Source organism: Simochromis diagramma, unplaced genomic scaffold, assembly GCF_900408965.1.
Source record: "Simochromis diagramma unplaced genomic scaffold, fSimDia1.1 OVJJ01000603.1, whole genome shotgun sequence".
In the NCBI taxonomy this organism is placed as follows: Eukaryota; Metazoa; Chordata; class Actinopteri; order Cichliformes; family Cichlidae; genus Simochromis; species Simochromis diagramma.
The window spans coordinates 7,997,359-8,011,668 of NW_024387414.1; the positions used below are offsets into that span (position 1 = coordinate 7,997,359).

The 14,310-nt window shown below is 38.9% G+C and overlaps 1 protein-coding gene across 1 annotated transcript in view; it reads right to left on the reverse strand.

Annotated features, from left to right (window-relative positions):
- LOC120720993 (granule associated Rac and RHOG effector protein 1-like) overlaps positions 1-14,310 on the reverse strand; it is a 40,651-nt gene that overhangs the window by 11,683 nt on the left and 14,658 nt on the right. Inside the window, exons 3-7 of the mRNA XM_040010953.1 lie at positions 5,695-5,907; positions 4,959-5,099; positions 4,600-4,695; positions 4,102-4,263; positions 3,698-3,856 (exon numbers count right to left, since the gene is read on the reverse strand). Coding sequence (XP_039866887.1) covers positions 3,698-3,856; positions 4,102-4,263; positions 4,600-4,695; positions 4,959-5,099; positions 5,695-5,907 — 771 coding nt within the window. The remainder of the gene's footprint in view (positions 1-3,697; positions 3,857-4,101; positions 4,264-4,599; positions 4,696-4,958; positions 5,100-5,694; positions 5,908-14,310) is intronic.

Genomic DNA, 14,310 nt, shown 5'->3' on the forward strand with positions numbered 1-14,310 from the left:
ACACAGAAATACCCTTCTGTTAGCCATCTTAACCTTTCCTGCCATTTCTTTCAATTATTGTGATTTATCTTCTGAAAAAAAGGTTGTGCTGGAGTGCTGCTAAGTTTTTTTGCTATTTTTTTTATTTTCCACGAAGTTTTTTCTTTTCAAACTGTTGCACCATTTCCCTCTGTATATCTGTAGCTCTCTTAACTTCGGTACAGGAATATAATTAAAATCGCGGTTAAAAACTGACCCAACGTACACTCACATCTTCCACCCATCTGCAGTGCAGTGATCCAGTGCACTAGGTTACAAAAACTGAAATGCAAGACGGTCCAAAGTGCTACAAATACCGTGGTGGACGCCAGGTAATGTGACGTCAAACTTGGCGAGTATAAAGACACCAACTCTACAAAACCCTACAGAATACGGACAGATACAATTACAATTTTACCCAGCTGATTAAAACCCTCCTTTACCACCATCTAACGATATCAGAAATTTTCATTCAGTTTGTCCCCCCAGAAATATCAGTTTAGACCAATTCTCAGCGAATATTATCTTTGTGCTGATATATTCATATCTGCATTTATAATGGCTTCTAAATTAAATTTAAGGTTAAAATGAAGTTAAAGTAAAGAAGATCTGGGAGAAACACCCTTCAGTCAGTGTCAGTGTTGCATAGTTTGTCCACCAAAGGTCACTGCATAACTTCCCTGTTGGCGCCATTTGAAAAACCAGGATCAACTTCTTCATGCTCCTAAGCGTGCAAATAACTTCATAAGCACTTCCCTATTAGTGCCATGTTTGGAACGCCACGAACACAACAATCAGCTGATCTGGGCAGAATTGGGAGGAAAAAAGTAATCCGCAAGTTCCTGTGACAAGATTGTTTTTGGCGTAAAAAGATTTCTCAAGTGCACCGTCATATCATCTTAGCAAGGACTCAGAAATAACTACACATGACAAATGTTTAGTAAATCTATGTATAGTTTAAATGTCTGAGAAAAATAAATATAGTGGCTGATATATTGGAATATAGAACTTTTAAAATCCTGTACTGGTCAGGGTCTACATGTCACCAGCTGCTAGCATCTCCTCCTTTCATGCTGTCATAGCCCTCCTTTCATGCTCGACCCTTAACTGGTGAAACAAGTTTGCCATTTCCTCCTTTAGTGAGAACAGTTTTCTTGCCTATTTTGCACTTCTTGCATATTCTTGCTTTTTATTGGGCTTATTTGGAGGTTTGAAGTATTTGAAGTAGCTCCCTTTTTACCAAACCATCCTTGGAGGCTTGCATAGAGATTTTGGGGACACGTGACCGCTTACGACGTGACATTAACTTGTTGGCCATTTCTGTACGTGCAAGTGAAAAACCTACTAAACATTATGTAGAGGAGACAAACTCTGGCAACTATGAGTAAACAAACAAGTGTATATACTCTGTCAGATGAAGTAAAACACTTTCATGACAACCCAAAAAGTTGATTCTGTTCATCTGGACGTAGCATTTTTAGTGGGAGAAATGTTTCATCACACATCCAAGTGACGTCTTCAGCCTCAGCTGAATGCAGGTTTCTTTAACCTTATAAACATTTGCATAATGACTGAAACTAGCACCACTGACGAACAAATGGGCTGCGAGGTCATTTTCTTGATCATTAATATGCATTTGTCATGACCATTGTCAAAACCCTTAGTCATCCCTTATGTGTCAAGATTATCGGACAGCTGGGATGCATTTTCTCCAAACACCACATCTCTGTGGGTTTCAAACCCTAAAAAAGGCCCAACTTGAGGTACTTGGGCAAGATAAACTCAAATTGTATTCTTGTATCTTTGCGAGACCCTGGTTTCTCTACGATGCATTCATCAGCGTGTGAATATTAGATAGAAAGCACTTAAGCACAGAAAACAAGCACTTGGGTGAATGAGCTATAAAGTACACCGAGTGCTCAGGTAGAGTAGAAAGCGTTATATAAGAACCAGTCGATTCACCATTTACATGTGGCACTTGCTGTCAGACATGCCTGGGCTTGTCGTGTTCTGCCCACTCAGGAAATAAACACATAATGCTGCTACATGACACTTTTATATCAAGTAAAAAAATGTATACCTGTTCTGTCAGAGATAATATAAATGTGTCACAGTTTAGACATCAAAAAGTTACTCTATATTTTAAGTTTTCTTGCTTCACATATACAGCAACACACACTGACACAGTCTTAAAAAGCAACCGGACATGACTTATGCTCAAAGAAAATGTCAGTCTAATTTAAGACTTTTTTCCAGGCACGGTATGTTGTGGAAAAAATAGTTAGAAGTCAAACGCTAGTTACTGGTACCTCTCATTAATTTCCTACTTAGCAGCGAGAGTTCAAGGTGAGAAAGGTGAATGACTTTAATCAGCAAGTCACAACACACAGGTAAGCCTTCCTGTCTGCTGGGAGTCAAATATATTTGCAAGTTCTTTGAAAGTGGCCTTGGCTCCTTGAGACCTGAGTAGCTGGGTCATAAAGAGGGAGTGAAGGTGGGAGGAGTCTATTTCCTGTATTGCAGGAAATTACCCTATTGTTATTAAAAAGGCAGGTGCATCCTTAAAAAAAAAAAAGGGGGGGGGGGGGGGGGGGCAAACTATGTGAGAACCACACACAGATGCAGTCAGTCGGTCAGATATGTTGAAACACACACACAGACACACACAGAGAAGTAATGCAGCAGAACAGACAAGGTCGTGTTGTTTTAGTGCACTCTGACAGCCATAAAAAAAGTGAGCAACATTGCCAGGAACACAACAGAAACGGTGCTTCTCACTGTAACTGTCACATGAGTGTAAAGAAAACAGGGAGGAGAAACATTTCTGTGGGAGTCATATTTGGCGCATTGCATGACAATGAGCATGTGAGTAAATGTGTGGAGAAGATACAACGTGTGCGAGGGTGGGTGTCCATGCTTACTTGCTGCAAGATCTATTTTGGGTTTGGTGGTAATAGGCTCAGATAAGGAGCTAATGCAAAGCGCTCATTCATCATATAGGGATTGTTTTACAGTTAGCATGGGGCTGGACGGGAACAAGCTCTCCGTTTTGACACACAAAGCAGGGCAGACCACACAGAGGAAATAAACAGTGAAGCGTAAACACACTGGTGTTACTCTGAGGAAAGGCTTGCTGATTGCTCTGCCCACGACTCTCCTTTTCAACAGAAGGGTGGGGGAGTTTTGTTTGAATTTTGTCAGACCCGTCCAGACGAGCCCATCCTTCACCCAGATGCTGAAGGAATGCTTCTTCCCTTTTGTCTGTCACTGGTGTTAGTTTACACCTCCTGGCTGCCTCAAAGCAAGCAGACAGATCTGCTCATCTTCAGTACAAGTCGGACAAACAATGGGATGCAAGTAGCCAAACCACCAGATACTCAGATGGAGGATTCAGTGGCAGTGAAGAAGCCTGTTCACACAGGTATTCCACCTACTATCCACTGTTCTGAGGTACCAACTACACAGTGGATGTTAACAAGACCAGTCATCATTTGGCATAGACACATAAAATAACTTAAATAAATTACATTTCTGGTGACTTTCTTAAGCATTTAGGAAAACTGAGAAAAATCTAGAGGAATATTTATAATAATAAAATTCACTTTATTTTTTTTCCATTGATTTTGAAATTCTTACAAAACACTACTGAATGGTGCTCTGACCTAACATCTATACTCACCAGACCAGCCTGGGCAAACAGTAGCTGGACAGCTGTCTTGCAAGCTCCTCTCCAACTGGATGGGCAGACCTGGTTTAGGACCTCAGTGACAGGAGAGTCATCTCTGGGTGTCACTCCGTTCTGCCCAAGGGCCTCCTTAATGAGCTGCAGCATCGTGTGCTAAAGAAACAAAACATGGCGGTCCATTACCAAAGCAGCCTATCACAAATATTTGCTGATGTTACAATATAGACACCTGTATTAAAAAAAAAAAAAAAACCCAAAAAACAACAACAACAACAACTTGAGACTTCAGGAGCCTACATATCTGCTAAGGTTATCACTCAAAACACTGAAAAATGTTTTGATGATGAAACAAACAAAAAAAACAAAACAACAGAATGTAGACGAGAGGAGGATCATACCGTTTTCAATTTGAGGTTTTCAGCTGCTGACTCATTGAAGGACACTCCTTTGAGAAAATGTGAGCCAATTTGCACGGGGATGGTGGGCAGCTCGCACTGAATGGGCTGCGAGGTGGTCTGCATCCTGCCCGCCTGCTGAGCCTCAGCCTCACTGCAACAACCCTATACCACACACGCATGGATATAAACACACAACGGCTAAAACACTCATTACAGCAAAAAACATGAGATATGTTCGTAATATTCTTTAATCAACTCCTGTGTCAACACTAAAATGATACAAGTACCATAAAAACAAACTTTATGCTACTGGGAAATTAACAGGCATTAAATCATTGCAAGTATTAGGAACAGTGGACAGCCACCAACTCCAGTCCACAGTGACGGGAGAATTAAGCGAACACGCTACAATAGCAGAAGGGAAGGGAACACACACAAGCATGGGGAGAGCATGCCACCTTGACATGGAAAGGTTACAATTTGTGATAGTGAACACACCTGTAAGGCTGCCTCCACAGCTTTGGGGTTGAGATGAAAGCCTGCCTTCAGAGCATACTCACTATGACCGAGGCTCTCTAATGCTGCTTTATAAGCCTGGACAGGGAAGAAGAAAATGATCAGTTACTTTAATATGTTACAGTTTTTATTTCTCCTCTCTGCGTTTTTTTTTTAAAGTAATTATACTATAGTTTTATAATATAAGACTTCATCTAGTTCCATTGTATTATTCCATTAAAATGAAAAGAAAACCTCAAAGACCAAAGTCCATTTGATTCTTAAAACATACCTCAGTATATGTCTAACTCTGGAATAACAGCAACTCATTTCCTAGCCTGATCTATACACTCATACTGCACCTGTAAAGCACTGTCAATCTTCATGTTGAGCTCCTTCAGCTGGTGCTCAGGGATGGTTGTGTTGTTGGAGCAAAAGAGTTGCTGAACCTGGATGCCTGCCAGGCAGCCGTCCCGGCCCCTCTCTCTCAGCCTCGCCGTGGCCTGAGGGTACAGCAGCATACAAAAGAGCTCTGGGTCAATTTACAGCAGGAACATCAATGAAATGTTGCACTGCAACAAAATCTCACCACAAGCAAGAAGTACTTGAGAATAAATGTATAATGCTAATATAATACTGATAGGGTTTTTTCAGCATTGAAAGAAAACTATCTTGTGTAGCTTCTGAAATATGAGCCCTCTGGTGTCTCCCTCTATCCAGGCTGATTCCCTGCAGGGCTAACACTCTGCATGCCCGAGTTTAACAAATCAATCAACCCACTATTCTCCTCTCTGCTTCACTGTATACAACAAATCTTGAAAAGGTCCTTGGAGACTGATAAGCCTGGAGATCAGTTGGGTCCTCTTACAAAACAGCTTCTCCTACATAGAGATAGGCTTTAAAGAACATAGCAATGCAAGTTTACAGACAGGCTACAGCCTAGAAAAGAGGAAATAGGAAATTTGGACTGGAAATCACAAATTGTTGGCATTTTTTTCAGGAATGTGTAGCAAGCTGTTTTTTTTTTCACCTCACACAGACAAACCACACATTTCCAAAGCTTAGATCTGGAAAAGTCCTGGGGCTGTGGCTGCATACCTCAGCTGCACCTTTCCATGAGCGGGAAGCTTCTTCCAGCTCTGTAAGGGGCCCAAGGTCAGAGCTTTGGGAGCGGGCATTGGCACAGCGCTCTTGGGCCTGGGCAAGAGCCTCGGCCAGGCAAGACTGAGCCACGGGCTGGACTTTCTGAAGAGCCTGTGATAGAAACTGGAAATGGACCTGCATCACCGTGAGGAAGCACCGACCTAGTACCTGGAAAAAGAACACAGAGATTACAGTTACAACATACCTTAACTCTAAGAGCACTCATCATTATTTGAATGTAGCTCAGTCAAGATGTTTGAGAAACCAAACACTATGGATGCCGTCAGCATAGAGGTGGAATCCTGTATGTCCACATGCCTCTGGGCTTCGTTATTGTTGATTAAAACAAAACTGCTTGCTGCTTTGTTTGCGCCTTTCTAATGAAGCATTCGTCAAGTAATGACTGGTTGCTTTACCAACAAGTTATTTCTCCATCTAATATTTTTTTTTGCATTTGCCTGCCTGTTCAACCATAAAGTTCCAGGAATTAAGAAGTGTGTCAACTATTTTCTATACACAAAACATCATCATGCTTGACAGGTAAACCTCAAAAGCTCTGATATATGCTTGTTTCGGTAAATTTGGTGCAGGATGTTGAGCAGGCTTGATGTGTTTTGGCTCGAGTTGCAGCATATTAAGATAAATGCTTTGAAAAACATGCTAGCGACAACCATTAAACTGTTTATACACACATACAGCAAATGAATACCAGGCAGATTAAAGTCTGGCTACTGCTTTCAACGATTGTATGCCCTATTAATCTCAAACTTATCCAACAAATAAACTTAAGTTCTCTTTCAGAAACACTTTGCTACCTTATTTCCCATTTGGTTTTTTTTACACAAACTTAAAAATCGTAATGTGAAAGATGGCAAGACCAAATCTCTATAACCAATACATCAACTTCCAAAATACAACATTTTACCAGATTTTAGCAAACCTAAACTTTACGATAAAGTAAACTTTAGTGATAGATAAATAGATAATTATATAAGAACATTATAGCAAGGAGAGAAAAATCCACTATTCCACACATGTGGGAAAAGCATGTGCAAAGTTGACAATAATAACAACTGACATCATTCCACTACAAAGTGTGTCCAAGCAAGTGCTTGCTGAGTTCAGACAAGCTGTTTGTTGTTCAGTTTGCAAAATAAGAGAAATAGGACACCGTGGGTTCGCTACGGTCACAGGGTTTTCTTTTTCAGATACCTGCTGAAAATATCTCAAGGGATAGGGCTGAGTTCTGAAGTAAGAAATATGCAGTTGCTTTATGATGGCAGACAGGAACAACAACAACGAAGCCACCTTCATTCTTTAACACAATTCACGGACACCAAAACTAAGATGCACAAATGACTGGAGGCATAAAACTGCCATGACTTTGGAGTTTCATTGGTTTTGTAACAACTACAAAATAGGACACGTTCCCAAATAAATTATCATATTTGACATGCTCATGACTTTGGAATTTACTGCCTCATTCAGTGTTTTGCTTTATCATCTAGTGAATTTTAGTGGTTGATGGGCCATTATATCTTGTGATCCTGACAAAAAAATAAAATAAAAATAAAAAAATAAAAAAAGCATCAAACTAGCTTAGTCTTAAGACACTTGAGCAGATTCCATTTAAATATCAAATGACTCAAGAGTGAAACTTTAGAGTAACTAAATATAAAATTCAAATGAAATTGATTTTGTTTAAGTTTACGATAATTACAGCGGGAACTCAAATGTAGTTCTCGCTGTTATGTGTGGGTACACATTTCATTAACAAGCTTCTAGTCTATTTTTCCATTTTTTCATATGAAGTCTTTTTGAAGGCACACTCAATCCTCCATACGAAAGCAGTGCTGGAAAAATTCAAAGACTATGCACTGTGGTATTCCAAGCAGGGCTCATGTTTAACATGCTGGACCTCACAGAAACTGAACAAATTTATATGAGCTCTTCTGACCAGAAATATCCTCTGACTATTCAGGCTTCTTTTCATGTTCTTTTGCAAAGCTTAATTGTGGTTTGTGCAAAAGAGAAAACCTACGAAGAGGCTGTTAAGCAGCGTCTTTTGCAGAGTCTGAGCTGGCACAAACTCTGATTTCCACCGATGTACTGTTTGCTGAGGCGAAAACACACTGAAACATGTGCTTTTATATTTAGACTGAAGAATCATCACACCTTACACCATGAGGCTCTGATTAGTACCAGTTTGAATCTTTCTATACCTCCCAATTACTGATGCAACTCAGTTTCAACTTATTTTAATTGGTCTGTATCTTCCTGGCTCATTTTCTATATTAAAAATAAAAAATAAAAATCTGATTGCAAGACTTCAGTTCTTCGGGCACTGACTGGATTCTGGGAATCTCATTTAAAGTTATAGATGTCAACATGTTTTCTGAGTCAGTGTGCGCATTGGATAAATAAAGTTCTACCACAGCAAGCCTGAGGTAGAACTATAAAATGAGTTTTCTTATAACAAGCATAACAAGTTAGAGAACCTAACTTTCCCGACAATTTTTTAACTACATTTTTTTTTTTTTTTTTTTTTTTTTTTTTTTTAATTACAGTTCAGAGAAAGTAATGCAACTCACTGAACATTCTGAGCCAGGAAAACCCCTGTAAGTATGAAAGAAACTTTTTTTATATAGTGTGCAACAAGCAATATGAAAGCTCACCAAAAGAAAAAGAAAAGAAAACTACCAAACAAGAAGTTTCTCTGTGACTCAGAGTCAGTATCCTGTCTGAAAGTTGAAAATGTCAGTATATCATGTGGTTTGTTTAATCTGTTCCTCATAATGCAACTAAAATAACAACAAGCTGGTCCTGGACTGAAAAGAAACAAGACAAGTTCAGAGGAAAACTTGTGGCTCTGAGATATTATATGGCACAGCTCTGCTCTAGACTAAAAAACTAATGTCAGTATGCTAAGATGCTTATATTTACAATGACAATGCATCATCACAGTCTTTGCTTAGTTCTAAATGCTGCCACACTAAAGTAAGTTCTCAATTTTGCAAATACACATTTACATATATACATTCTGAACAACCCTCATCACAAAGATACATCAATGGGGACCATGAATATCAGGGAGATGGTGTTGTTATATAAATCAGTTGTGATATTTCAATCTGCTGGTGGTGCAAAGTGAGAAGTCAGAGGAAAAAATAGAATGAGATAAATTCGATTAAATTAGAATGTCTGGGGGACTTAAATATTTATAGAAAATTCCAAAGCAATCTACTGACAATCTGTTGGATATTTAACTGAGAAACCTTTATGGTAGTACTGGGAAAACCATTACTGGATCACTGAAATGAGCAACATTTATCCTTTGAGGCCAATAAAAAAAAACTGTACAAAAGTCGACAGTGAACTCCAACTTACCAGCAAAAGGTGGAGAAGCCAACACTTCCGTCGCTACAGTCCTCAAAAAGAAATCCATAACTGCAAGTTCATGCCAAAACTCTTAGATTCACTAAACTATGTAGGATAATATGATGCCTATCCCCCTGCCACCTTCAGTCGGAGATCTGATAAATACGGGCTCATTTCCAGGGTACACTACATGAGAAACACCTGTTGTTGCTGTTAAAGCAACTAATCAGAGGTCAATTATTCAATGGAGATATAGTATGTTTGCCAAACAGAAAAATAACATAACAAACACTGATAATGAGGGCCGAGGTAGATATCACCAGCATATCTTAATGAAGATAACAAAATGAGCACATGCTGACAAAAAAAATCAAAAACTACTCTGCTACAAAGGCTGCTATAATCAAGCAAAGAAAAAAAAAAAAAAAAAAAAAAAAAAAAAATGAGGACATGGCTAAAGCACAAGATAATGGATAACACATGTGATTGGCTGTGCAGTATCCCACACAGTCATGGAAAATATGAGAAATAGTGAGTGCAGCAGAGCCAAGCTCATGCTGGCCTCCCTCAGAACCAAACAAGGCGAATCATGAATCAATCATCAACATTTATACTTCTATTTTCTGAGAACACCTGCACAATCACCACACCAGATCTGGGAGAGTAGAGTTCCTGAAGTCCAGACCTTTTCTGGGTAAAAGGAGAGTGAAGCTATTACAACAACCAGATGCTTACATAGTGGGGTTGCACTGCTGTCTGATCTACAAAAGAAAACAAGCAGCCTACCTCTGTTCATTAATGTCACTGGTTATGCTTTATTTATTTTTTTGCTTTCTCCCTTGCTTTTCACTTCTTTTTTTTTTCCCTGTATCTTCCCCCTTACACAATCATTTCTAAGAAACAGGAAAGTCACAATTATCCTGACCCCTACATTTCTCAGAAGTGGCCTATTAGATATTCTAGTCTTCAAAAACGTAAAACAGCTGTTCTGCGGGACTCTAAAGTCATGTGGATGGAACTTCATCAGCCAAATAAGCAGAACAAAATAATCCAATATAATCTCATAGTTTGGTTAAAATGGGGTTCATCTTTAAATGGCACAACAATCAGGCTAAGAGAGATATATAAAGTATCGTGCCGAGCACATATAGAGACATTTTATTTTTTCTTGAGGTCTAATGCTGGGTTCAAAGTAAATATTAGCAGATCTGATGCAATCAGGATGATGCCAGCTGTGAAAATTTTAAAAATGGCCATTATGATCTGACAGAAAAAAAATACTTCATTTCCAATGCTTTCTCTTAGATTGTCAGATTTGAGCAGAGCGGTCTCCGTTGTGCAAAACGAAAATGATATTGCAGATTAAGCTTGGTCTAACTGTTACATGGAGCGCCAGCCTCTATCATACACACTTCTTTGGTTGTTATTGTTTGTTTACACTCTTTATAAATTACTATCGCGCATTTTCTGAAGAAACACGCATGTTGTCAAAAACCGCAAGTATAATTGAATAAAACATGAACGTTGCCATTTCTCTCAGTTGTGAAAAAGCCAAGATTTAATAACTTCATTAATTGCCCAATCTGACATACTGACCGTAATAACAATGGATTTTAACTTGGGTGGACTGCCCAAGAATATTTGATAAACATTCAGAAATGTTAAACTGACTCATCTTTTAAATTCATCTGAGAAAGACACCACCCACAACTGATGCCACTTTTATTTTGAAAAGTTTGAAGTGCTACCAAGCTGGCCATCTTGGTGTTGTCTTAAACTGCAGGTAGTGACAGTGGACCTTGCTCTGCTTTGGAGACCTGCTATGACCTAGAGGCCACTCTAACCAGAGCCTATTTTATTATTTATTACAATCTAATATTTGTAGAGACCTTATAAATCATATAGTTTGCTTCTTTTTTTTTTAAGTTAGCTCTTTGATGTTTTAAATCCTGTATTGTTTACATCTGTGTATGCCAGTTTATACTTTTCGTCACACCTTATCGGGGACATCAGATTGTCAGTCTGCTTGCTCTCATACAAACAGATAGAGGACCCACCCTTGGTCAAAAACTCCATGGGGTTATTTTAAACCTTTAATCTGTTTTGGTTTGAACTGGAAACAGAAGGACGCCCAGAAATGTTGTTACACCAACATGTGAGCAGCAGGATATGCCATATTTCATTACAAACTAACTGTTGTGCATCTGTTTAGGCTGACTGTAGACTTTTTTTTTTTTTTTTTAATTAAAATCTCGCTCATGAAAGACTGTATGGTGCATGTTGTCCACGTCCCTAGTTTTAACCGTGTTGAAAGGTTTATCCTCAGAGTGTTTTTAACAGTTGAAGACCAAGGTGGTGTTTTTCCAGTGTTTCCATTGTGCACCAAGTTGAGAGTGCTTATTCAGTCGTCTGACTTAAACAGCCATGAAGGTCTTTCTGATTGCGAGGACTTCACCATCTGCCTCTGGTCTTTGCTCTGCGGTTTAAACTTACAAGCTCAGCAAACAGCCTCCAAACAAACCGTGACAATTTCATGCATATTTGGCAGTAGACTCACTTTGAATGCTCAGAAAGCTCTGCTGTGGTTTGGAAAAAGAAGGTTTGTTTTGTAGACCAGGTCTACAAAACAAACCAGGGGGTGAAAAAAGGCCTGGGGGCAAAAAAAAGAAAGAAATAGGAGACGAAGATGTGAGCAAGGGAAAGAAGGGGGGGGGGGCTTCACATACCACAACTCTCCAAAACCAGAAATGCATTTGGTTCTTTTTGAAGACCTCATAATAAATCGAACTGCCAAAAAGCATTCCTCGAGTCATGCAGACAAAGGAAAATCCCCTCAACAGTCACAAACACAACACATTGTACGAGACAGACTGAATTAGCTGCAATTATCATGAGCTGGGTCTAAACAAGTCTAATCTGAGTATAGCGAATTCTTTTCTACGAAAGCACACCATGGCCGATAGTAGTAGAGATATTTTGTTAAAAACAATGCAAAACCGAAACACAAACATGAGCCGCAGATGACTCATCACAAACCCGTGCACGTATGCTGTACACTTCAATCTGATAACTCTGCACTTTTCTAAACACTGTCCTAAAATTAAAAAATATTTACTAAAAAAATATACTGGAGTCTTATTGGATTACTTACCTCAAATATTTTTGTTCACATGGGACATTATCCTTCATTTTACAACCATAACATTATTGTGGAGAGTGTTTTCTCTGAGATCAATGTATTTGACACACTGGAAAAAAGGCCATTGTAAAGTAAAATATTAGTACGTTTCTCTCAATATTTTAACAAATGTACCTTTTATGCCTGAGGCTAGACAGCACATGTGAGTGCCAAGCTTTGCGGTCTAAACTTTCACAGACTTGGGCTTCCTCTAATATTCATCTGTGCATATCCAAAACCACAGAGAGTCAGATTTACCGACTGTGGTGCAAAAGTGTTTCCTGTTTTGGGCTCAGCCACATCCACTGAGGTTCTGCAGGCCCTCCAGTGTCTTGGCCGCTGCAATGTAGCAGCTCTCCTACTACATGATAAAGTATTATCATGTAGCATAGATTGAGTAATATCCCCATAATTTTTGCTTTATAGTGTTGTATTTAACTATACAAAGTCATTTGTGGAACACTGCAATGGTATGGAAATTTGACTAGTCTTGGTCTAAGTTCTGCCAATATTTGTGTGTAGTCTATAAAAATATCTTTACACAAACCACAAAAACCCCGACTAGATGTTTAAACACTGCTACTCTTGCTATTCAGCAATAGAAATACTGAGTTACATTAATCATTGATATTTAATTAATACACAACACCTAAGATGCTAAAATGTTCCACAGCCACCATCAGGAAGCAGCTCCCCTCATTGTGTTAGGGGAAGTTGTAAAAAAATAAAATAAAGTAAGATGAATGACAGCCCCAGGAGCCGGTGCAAATCTGCAGTACTCTGATCTAGAAAATGAACAGTTGGATGAGGTGTGTCGAAACAAGCTGGTGAATAAGCATTGGCGCAATGTGTAACCACATTCTGAATGGGTAGGTGGATGTTAAGCTGCAAATAAAGAAGGTTGTTGGTGTTACCACTGCTAACATTATACACATACTGCAAATTAATCGGACAGTATGTGTGTGCAATGTTACGAATGATGCATGTAACGGAAATGGCACAAATTTCAGTTACATGCATTCAAACTACAATGTTACTGACAAATGTGATCAGCTGTTTCAAATGGCTCTCGTACAGATCCAACATTTTTATGGGAAATCTTAAATTTATCCATTCAACTTTTTGCTTTCTCTAACTTTTAGTCTACTACTAAGTATAAGTGTTTTCTCCCATGAAACAATTTTGTGTGTACTTGGGTCTGAATGTCCTTGCCACAATGATTTTTTACAGGTTGTTCCACGGGCTCACAAATGTGCATTCAATGCAGGTTAAAGAAGCAGGCATAGTAAACATTAGGAAATATGGGCTTTTTCTGCTTGGGTGTGGTGCAGAGATTAAGATTCAGTTACTCGATGCTCACAGCACCCTTGAAGACACTATTATGACAACACAATTACAGCAAAATTGAAAACTGGAATTGCGACGATAAATACCTTATTTTCCATAATCAACCGATGATTATTATCCATTACAAACACAAGCACCTGTTTAGTCTTGCCATTTTTTTAATCATTGTGTCCTGAAAGGTGTAATGCAAGTTATTTAACCTGTGTGCAAGAACCTGGCTTGAGTTGAGAGTTTGTCAAACAGAGCCTAGATTTCATACAAAAAGTTGAACAGGTTTTTATAAGAACTATAGGATTTGTATGCTGTTATTTTTTTGGATTGACAGTTTAATTAGTCTCCAATAGACTCCATGTATTTCCTCTTTTGTAGAGTCCTCAACTCTCTTGAGCAGAAACATTGTTTTTATTCAAGATATGACGGATGCAGATCAGGATGCTGTTTGATGAATCTTGCTATGACAAATCTGTCACACCACTGTGTGTGTATACATAGCACCAGACTGTTACAGCAAAAAAATAAAAGACAATGTGGGAGACATACAAAAAGAAGACAGAAAGATAATAATGACATTAGCAGTGAGCCTCTGGATAACAGTCTACAGACCCTTTACTAAACTTACATAAGGAACACCTCTGCTGCAGCCAGCATTAACCATTGTGCACTTCAAC